The sequence below is a fragment of the Oryzias melastigma genome, linkage group LG7 (genome assembly GCF_002922805.2).
Source record: "Oryzias melastigma strain HK-1 linkage group LG7, ASM292280v2, whole genome shotgun sequence".
Taxonomy (NCBI): Eukaryota; Metazoa; Chordata; class Actinopteri; order Beloniformes; family Adrianichthyidae; genus Oryzias; species Oryzias melastigma.
In genome coordinates, this window is record NC_050518.1 from 28,990,660 (window position 1) to 29,000,265 (window position 9,606).

Sequence of the window (9,606 nt, forward strand, 5' to 3'; positions counted from 1 at the left end):
CATGTATTCACGTTTATTCTTTTTGAGGACACTAAAAGTAATTTAACTTGTGTTTATGAAAATAGAAAATCCTCCATGTTTTTCTGCTTTAAAATCATGTTTTTCTTGTTGTCTTTTCTGCTCTCTGATGAAGAAAACTAAATTCCCGATTGTCTTTGTCCCTTAAGAGTAACAAATCCGTCTCTGGAAAAGAACCGTTGAGGGTCAAAGGTCATGTTCAGGTATGATAACAGTCAAGGCGTCACATGAATGAGTGGGAGGGTTGTTGTCCGTGTGGGCGTGTCCTCCTGCAGCTCAGTCTCACCTGTCAGGGCGAAACACATTACCTGCGAGGGGTGGGGGGGGTTCAAAGCTCCGAACACTTAAAGCAGAGCAGCAGCATGCAGTCTCCAGGAAAGGATCCCGTCAGGTCGGGTTTTCACAGAGTCGAGATCCAGCAAACCACATGGGACGTCCCGGACAGGTACACAGCACTGCGGGCCATCGGCTCCGGAGCCTACGGGACTGTGTGGTGAGTTTACCTGGAAAAGTGAGTTGGATTCCCAGAAAAATAAATGAGGAGAGTGCCACAAAGAAAACTTTTTCTCTTGTTTAGCTGTTTTTTTTAAACTATTTTAAAAGCTTACACTTTAAAAGTGAGAAATCTCAACAGTCTTTGATGTGTCAGTCTTTAGGTTTTTGTCCTGGAATGGAATGGTGTGAAAGATGGGAAAAAGTCATACATAAAAGTTTGTGTAAAAACCTGATTAACAGAACTTGAACTTTAAGGGGAAAAACCCTAAATGTTATTGAAAGAGATTTTTCTCTTTTATGAAAAAGAATTCGTCCCCTCGGGCACGTCTGCAGGTCACAGCAAGTCTTTGGAAATGACAGGAATTTTCTGCGGCATTGTAAAACACCTCATCCTGGACACCAGGATGTTGGGTTAATGATGACCCTCCAGTGAGACAGGACATTGATTATTTCATCATGGAGTCTTTACTTTCATTCCAGACATAACAGATAACAAAAAGAGTGTCTTGGGTGCATTTTACTGTCATTTTTATGAGAGAGAAAAAACAGATTTGAAGGAGTTGCTGATTTTTGTTTGACAGTTCTGCCATGGACCAGGACTCCAAAGAGAAAGTGGCCATCAAGAAGCTGTATCGGCCTTTCCAGTCCCTCATCCATGCTCAGCGGGCCTACAGGGAGCTCCGCCTCCTCCGCCACATTCAGCATGAAAACGTGAGGATGGACACAGAATCAAATTCAGTTTAAAATCAGTATGATGTGGTTTCAAAGTTATTCTTGATCAAACAAAGGCTTGTTATTGTGCCGGAACAGTTCTGTAATCTGTCTCTTCATCTTCATGTTGTTTGTTCTCATGTTTTCATGTAAACACGATTTATAGCGATAAGCAAACTTGCTTACAAACACACTTCTTTGCTCTTATAAGTATTCAGTTCAACTTAAGTTTTCATTCTTACCTCTTGTTTCTGAAACTTCTCAAAAATTTGTTTTAAATAAGCACCTTGTGTGCATGGAAAAGCTTTCCAGGTTTTACTTTTCCAACATTCCTTTTTTTTCTTTGCAGGTGATCCGCCTCCTGGATGTCTTCACGCCTGACTCCACTCTGGAGAAATTCCAGACTTTGTAAGTCCTCCAGCTGGTTGTTGCAGCTTGTTGAAGCTCTGCTTGTCAGTGTGAGCGAGAAAACGTCAGCCGGCTCAGTCTTGTTTGTTTTGGCTGCTGGGTGCAGTCGTGTCTTGCTGCCCTCCTTTATTGCAGTTTACAATCTTCCTTTATGGTGTTAGACTTCATGTTCAGTGATGCAGGTACGCTACAGGGAAAAACAACACATTTTATGTCATTTTTCATATTTCAGCAATTCAAATAATCAAACTAAATGTAATATGAAATAACAATAACTGCAGTAAATTACAGAAAATATTTTTTTGCATGATTTAATGAAAAAAAAATCAGCCCAAATTAATCTGGATCTATAAGGAAAGCTATTAGCAAACATTCATCCTAATCTGAATCATTTTGGTTGCACCAGTTTTCTGTGTAACATCTTTAATCAAATTTGTGAAAAAAAAAACACTTTTAATTTCTAATGTTTGAATTCAGACACATTATTGGTATTTCTCCATTTGAGGTCCTGAAGTAGAATCTCAATAATCATGATTTAAATTCAAATTTTTGCTAAAATAATTCGCAATTGTCATTTTTTGTGTTTGGATCCAAGTTCTGTTGCAGATTATAAATTATACATGAATGGAGAACGTTCTTCTTTAGGGGTTTCCTGTGAAAAGAGAATACATGGTTCTACCAGCTGCCCTACAACATTATACTACCACCTCTTGCTCTAATGTTCTCTCAATGGGAACCCAAACTCTAAATCAACATTTTTTAGCTGTTGATCTCTATAAATAGGCATTAATAAGTGTTGCCTGTTGATCATTGCCAACTTTTTGACAAATTAATATAAACTTGTTTAATTCTTGAAAAAATAGTCAAAAACGTCTGTGTGCTGCCCCTTAAAGGTTGAATCGAGGTATTACAGTTGAATTTTGTGATTGGTCAAACCATGTAAATTTCAGAAGTCTGACGTCATGATCTGCAGCTCCAGTAATGACAGCAGTCCTGTTCCCCAAGCCCCGCCCCTCTGACTGGATTTTCACATTTTGGGTGTGGGCGGAGTCAGACTCCAACTTTTCTGTTTGGTTCTAATGCTGTACATTTAATCAATTAAGAATAAATAGGAAAAAACCATACACGTATAGAACTTTTCTGCCATGCTTCAAAGTCCAACTCCAACCATTTTTTTATAGTAAATTCATCCCCCGTGATCTTTTGATGATGACGTTTTTGGCCAAAAATCCTTTGTCACTTTCTAAGAAATATTTTATGCACAGCGGCAGTAGCTCATTAGAAATACAATTCTGAGTTGTGGGTGTTGACACACCTCCCTTCCCGTCGCTAAGAGCGCTGTTTGCGCGCTCACACGAGCTTATAACCTCAAGCTAACATTAGCAGCACAAAAATAACGACAAGCAATATTTGATCAATCCAGTCATTTAGATTTGAGCCAGAACAGCAATTTGCTACAGCACGAGTGTTGAACCATCGTCATGTCTCACAGACCTAAGTGTGAGCAGGCCAGGGTGTGTGCGGGGGGAAAGGAGACTTTGACAAGCCATTTTAGTAGCTGTGTCATTAGTCTGAGCATGATTTAGCATCTGGTTTTCTGATCCAATGTGATCTCAGTAATACTCAAAAACACTGTTTTAATTGTACATTCTTTTGTTAAGGTTCTTTTACTTTGAGAAAATGCTACAAAAACATTTTAAAAACACAAAAGAGACCATTTTTATTGGAGTGGGTCTTTAAAGTCCAAAATGCTTTACAGTCACAGTATCTTTCACCTAAACACACAAACACACACTGATGCTGAACACTGGCATCAACCTCAACCACGAGTGTGGAGTTTAGTGTCTTGTCCAAAGACCACTGCTGGGCAAGGCAGGAACCAAACCTATGATCATCAAATCAGAGGTCGACCACTCTACCTCTGCACTACGGCCGCAACATTCCACAATAGATTTTTATTGTTATTAATTTAGTTTAGAAACATATAGAGCAGCTCCTCTCTTCCTCATGTTGCCATCATACAAACAGCTTGTTAAGTAAACAATAAATAAGTAAATATAGAATAAAAACATGTATAGTGGTGTCATGATCATGGTGTTTGAGGAGTGCACAGTCATAAGAGAATAATGAGTAGAGTAGGGAGCTGAGGACACAGCCCTGTGGAATCCCGCTGTAAAAGATGAGAGAAGACGATGTGAAATCTCCCATTTGGACTTTTGTGGTTCGTCCATCAGCACGGGGGCTGCTAAGAGCGAGGCTACTCAGTTTTCATATGAGTTTGTTTGTTTAAGAGTTCAAAACATTTAATGATGATAGGGGTTCAGACATCTGGACAATAGTCATGGAGGAAATTCCCGGGAGCTGTCATGAGGATTGGGATTGTGGGGAAGCTGGGACAGGGACTTGTGGGAGTGAGAAAGGACAATGTTTTTACAGCCCTCTGCCTTCTGCCCTCACAGCTACATGGTGATGCCCTTAGTAGCTCAGGACCTGGGTCACATCATGAAGAAAAAGAGATTAAGCAACCGGATCGTCACATACCTCTTCTATCAGCTGTTAAGAGGCCTGAAGGTGAGCTCGTGTGTTTGTTTCTGTTTTTTAGAGCTCAGATTAACATGCATAGATTAAATAAATCGAGAGATTATAACACTTTTTTCCCCCAAAAGAAGTTTCAGGACAATCATTTATGTTTTTTCAGGTTCATTTTAGTAAAAAATAGAAGTATATTCAGTATCATCTCGAATGAAAAAATGTCTGAAGTTTTGAACAACAACAAGCCAAAATTCTGCTGGTCCCAGTAACGATGTAAAACATATGTTGGTGAAGTAACACTGAAAATGTTGAAGTACACCAGTTATCTAGGTTTGTAGGATACGTACCACCTTCAGGCTGAAAAAAGGAATTTAAAAGCTCAGATTTGATATGAAAGATTAATATGGAACCCATTCTCGTGTGGATATCGGAAAACAGAAGAAACTTTACAACAACATTAAAACTGATCAAAACTTATGAAAAAAATTAGGGCTGGAAATCGATAAAAAAATTAACTAATTAATTGCAAATCTGGAAAAAATTAATTTTGATTAATGAGCTTTCTCAATTTTAAGACAACGCTGATGTTGTGGAAAATTCATGTCGTCTGTCCCCATCTCAAAATAAAATGGATAATTTGGATTTCTCATAGCAGACAGCTCTGTTTCGCTCCGCCCCTTCATAGCAGGTGTACTGCTGCTCTGTGCTGCAGCCTTCAGGCAGACGATTATTCCCTGCCTTATTTATTACAATAGAAGATCGATTTTGTCTAAAAACTACAAATAAGTGCCACTTTATCCCTTTAATTGAATACAATCTCAATCACAGGATGTAAAAACATTTTATGTTTATTTTAGTTGCCGTTTTATTATTCTGATCTCACAGCTGCACGGCAGGACGCCTGAGCGGGATTAATAAATATTAGCAAATTAATTATGTTTCATTAATCCTGGGCGCGTTCATGAGTCAACATTCACAACTCTACAAAAAAATGTTTTACTTCAATAAGGATTTTCCTATTAATTAGATTTAGCAACAGACTCATAAAATGATCTGTTATCCCAAACATCCATCTGAGGTTTGTTTGTAGAACATCAAATGACAAAGGAGACTGAAATTTCGGATTGATTACTGAAGTTAGAAGAAATCCATTGTGACTCAGAAGCTGTTGAGTTGAACATTCACAGTCTCTTTGTGGTAAAAAGTTGTGAGTGACTTTAACAACAATTGTGACTCTGGTTTGTCCTCTGCAGTATATCCACTCTGCTGGGATCATCCATCGGGTTTGTAAATCGTCAGACTGCTCCTCTGTGTTTCCCTTTTCTTAGTTCTCTATCTTTTGAGAAAAAAAAAAAAACTTGTGTCTTTCAGGATTTGAAGCCAGGGAACCTCGCTGTAGATGAGAACTGTGAACTAAAGGTCTGTTTCTAACATCTAACATGTTTATTAGTCCCTCCAGGATTTTTCAAATATTGCAATTGTATTAATTCCTATAAAACAGTCCCTTCTTCTCGACACAACAACTTTGCAGCAACTTCTGTCAATCACTCCCATTTTGAACAAGTTGTGTATCAAGAACTACTGATTGACTCCTTTGACAAATCCTCTGTCTCTTGCCCCCTCAAGGTATTCTGGGTAGCGTAGTCATTAGTTACAGAAACACTTGTCATCTGTCTAACCACGTAAACATGCCCCTAAACACAATGTACTGTCCCCACGTTTCTGTGATGGTTGACAGTCAACTTGACCTAAACATTAAAATATGTAAACAAATTCAATTTGTAAGATTATAATGTATTAAAAAGATTTTATTAACAGACAGGGATACAAGTGTTGAAGTGATCTCTGTCTGTCTGTGTTTTATCATAAATTTGATTTCAGAATAAAAGCACTTTCGAGATAAATAGAATTTCGGATAATATAAAGAAAATAAAGTTGCATTTGATTTGACCATTAGAAAAACTAATAAAACAGTGTCCCAGCTATTTTCTCCAGTTGGATTATAATCTTTTTAACAGGAATATGTTACGTTTACTAAACATGTTCTATAGTTGCTCTTTCGCAAACATGACAAAAAGTATGATTTATTTTGAAATAAATCCCTGTTTAAAGGGCTTATATCATCATGCAAAATCAACTTTTTTGAGCTTTTAAATGAATTAAAACGTTAATTCCACACAAAAACTATTGGAAAACATGATAACTTTTTAGAAAACGCAACTTCAGGCTTTTAGTACCAGAAGTATCTCAAAAACTGCTTACAAGATCCTGGAGGAACTAATGTGATGAATGGCTTCATCAAAAACTGAAACACTGAGTTTGTCCAAAATATTCACAGATTCTGGACTTTGGTCTGGCTCGGCACACAGAGAGTGAAATGACTGGTTATGTGGTAACTCGATGGTACAGAGCGCCAGAGGTCATCTTCAACTGGATGCACTACACTCAGACAGGTGAGGTTACGGTCCGTCTGGAATATAACCGAATCCTGCTGCATGGATGCCTTTGATTTCATTCATCTGCCTCCTGGACTCACAGTGGACGTGTGGTCAGCCGCCTGCATCCTGGCTGAAATGATTAGCGGTCAGGTTCTTTTCCCGGGACATGACAGTATCCTCACAAACTCCCAGCGACCCGCATGCTTCAGTCTGCAGGGGAATGTCTAAATTCGTCTGGAAATCAGGTCAGAGATTTTTAAGGTTTAAAACTTTTGCCATTTCAAAGATCGTGAAAAGTGCCTAAGTGGAACCTAGAGGAGAACATTGACTGTATATGAGAACTGGACTGAGTAACCCCTCCCCCCAGCATTCAAAATAGGAAATACCCTCTGGCTCCAAGTAGCTTCCATCCATCCATCCATCTTCTTGACCGCTTCGTCCCTTCCGGGGTCGCGGGGTGCCGGAGCCTATCCCGGCTACTGATGGGGGAAGGCGGGGTACACCCTGGACAGGTCGCCAGTCTGTCGCAGGGCCTCAATCACACACACATTCACTCTCACATTCACACCTAGGGGCAATTTAGAGTCACCAATCAACCTATGAAGCATGTTTTTGGACGGTGGGAGGAAGCCGGAGTCCCCGGTGAAAACCCACGCATGCACGGGGAGAACATGCAAACTCCACACAGAAAGGTCCCAGCCGGGATTCGAACCGGGGCCTTCTCGCTGTGAGGCGAGAGCGCTAACCACTGCGCCACCCTGCAGCCCTCCAGTTAGCTTCTATAGAGAAATAAACAGCTACAGTTTGTCAGTTGGTTGGTCAATAATTAGGAAAACTGGGATGCATCTGTTTACAAGATTTACCATCATTTTAATAATTTACAACTTAAACACAATGTACAAACAGAATGGTTTGCTTTCTTCTGAAAATGATGTTATTTTTTCACTTTCAAATCTCAGAGGGACTTAAATGAACTAAAGTAAAACAAATACAAAATGCACATGCAAATATTTTGGTTAAAAAGCGGAGGTGTCATGATTAATCCAACCAGATCGATCTGTCTTAGGCAAGTTTTTACTCGTATCAAACTGACCAGTGCCATTAAAAAATAGTTTCAAAATGAACTAAATCAAAAATCGATCTTGGAAAATGCAATATGGATTTAGACATTGTAGGTTTATTTTACTATAACGTATAAACAACCAGGGACCATCACAGCAAACACACACACACACACACACACACACACGTGATGCAGCAAAAACTGATCAACCATCGTTCCAGTCCAATGTGTGGAAACACTTTGAATTGATCAAAGTCATGTGATGAAACAGTGTAGTAGGACGTTCTAATAATCTTCCCTTTGGATTATCCTGATGTGGACAAACAACAGTGGGCTGAACTTTATTAAACTAAAATGTCAATGGATTTGATATTCATTCTTTTTACTTGTTTGTTTGTACATATACATTTATTTTTCTTGAGGAAATTCAAAGAGTCTATATAACTTCATCTGCACTGTTCAGTACCAGGTACTTATCTCTGAGTCACACCGGTTGAATCCGTTTTTAGTCAGAGAATCGGAGCGTTCAAAATGAACCAATATCGACTATTAAGCTGTTAATGTTAAAATGAATCTTTACACTTCTTTAAAAAGTAAAACAAATACATCTTTTTTAAAATACGATTTTTTTTAATATATGTATTCAGTTATTTCTTCATTTGTCTTATTTCTTGCTAGATTTCCATAAAATGCTAAAAATTAATTAACTGAAAATATATATCTTTAAATGTAGGTTTTTTTCGATTGTAATACATATTTTACTGTTATATTTTAGTTATGTACTTGTATATTTTTGTAGTCATTTATAAATTAAAATAATTTTCAATACTGTGCATTATGAATCACTAAAAATGTTATTCAAACTGTAATTCTGAAGGGATTTGTACTTGGACCCCAATAAACACAGGCACGGAGTAAGTATTTAAAGTGTTTATTTGGCTCAGGCAGGACCAGGAACTCGGGAGAGACAGCCTTCAGTCAGCGGGGGGCGCTCAGGCACTAAGGAAGGAGAGCTGTTAGGAACGCAGGCAGGAGAGGCACTTGTAATCAGACAGGTACAGGTGTAGATCTTACTTGGTGGTGAAAGGTCATGAACGAAGATCAGAGGGGGCCAACGAGGAGATGGAGGGAGTGCACAGCAGAGGGCTGACGTAGAGGGTGGTGCAGGAGGATGTCCTTCAGGCTGTCCAGGTAGGAAGAGGAAACGGCAGGAGGTACAGGTGCTGGGGCAAGACTCAAAATTTTAAAAGTTCCAGTGCAGTGCAGTGCAGGGGTTTTTTGGAGACAGATTCACAGGTCAGCAAAATAGTTCACATGAACAAGGTTGTCGCTCCATGGAAGGCTTGTGACAAACTGACAGAGACTGGAGGGCAGCAGCTCCTAATAAAGGGAGGTAAACAGGTGTCCTTCATCACCTGATTAGCTCCCAACAGCCTGAGGATGAGGAAGGAGTGCAGCCATGACAAATTCTTTATTTTAGGGACTACTGTTTCACTTTGAATGAAATAAAAAAAAGCCAAAAGAAGTTGAAAAGCCATTGAACCCAGACTTTGTGTTCATTAGGTAATGCATGTGTATGCATTAAAATATTGATATGTCACTTTTAAAGCACTTCCTTAACCAGCATGTTCAGGTATCGATCAGTTGAAGAGGATCCTCCGCCTCACAGGAACTCCAGACTCGTCACTCGTGCAGAAGATGCAAAGTAAAGATGTAAGAAAACTGCCTTCAGTAGAACCTTTTCCCTTTTTCATTCCTGTGTGAAGTTTTCTTTTTTTTTTTCTTTGCAGGCGCAGTCATATGTTCAAGGCCTTGCTCCCCAAAAGAAGAGAAACTTCAAGGAGGTGTTTCCGTCAATGGAAGCCAACGGTCTGTTTCTCCTTTTTAGCAGGAAGCTTTAAGGCAGACAGGAAGGATTAAACTCAGGGGTTTTGTACCTGC

At 39.2% G+C, this 9,606-nt stretch overlaps 1 protein-coding gene and 1 long non-coding RNA gene across 2 annotated transcripts; one reads left to right on the forward strand and one right to left on the reverse strand.

Moving 5' to 3' along the window:
• Positions 1-321: 321 nt before the first annotated feature.
• On the forward strand, positions 322-9,534 carry zgc:171775 (STKc_p38 domain-containing protein; the record flags this gene model as incomplete). The annotated part of the gene is given in 10 exon segments (XM_024292145.2): positions 322-511; positions 1,095-1,224; positions 1,574-1,632; positions 4,092-4,203; positions 5,418-5,447; positions 5,536-5,583; positions 6,503-6,617; positions 6,703-6,774; positions 9,299-9,378; positions 9,456-9,534. Coding segments are annotated over 10 exon segments (856 nt in total), but the record flags the coding sequence as incomplete, so codon positions are not given.
• LOC118598984 lies at positions 8,580-9,126 on the reverse strand. Its single transcript, XR_004948242.1, has 2 exons — positions 8,740-9,126; positions 8,580-8,664 (listed from the first exon to the last, which is right to left on the reverse strand). It is a non-coding gene; the product is annotated as an uncharacterized LOC118598984 (long non-coding RNA).
• Positions 9,535-9,606: the final 72 nt, after the last annotated feature.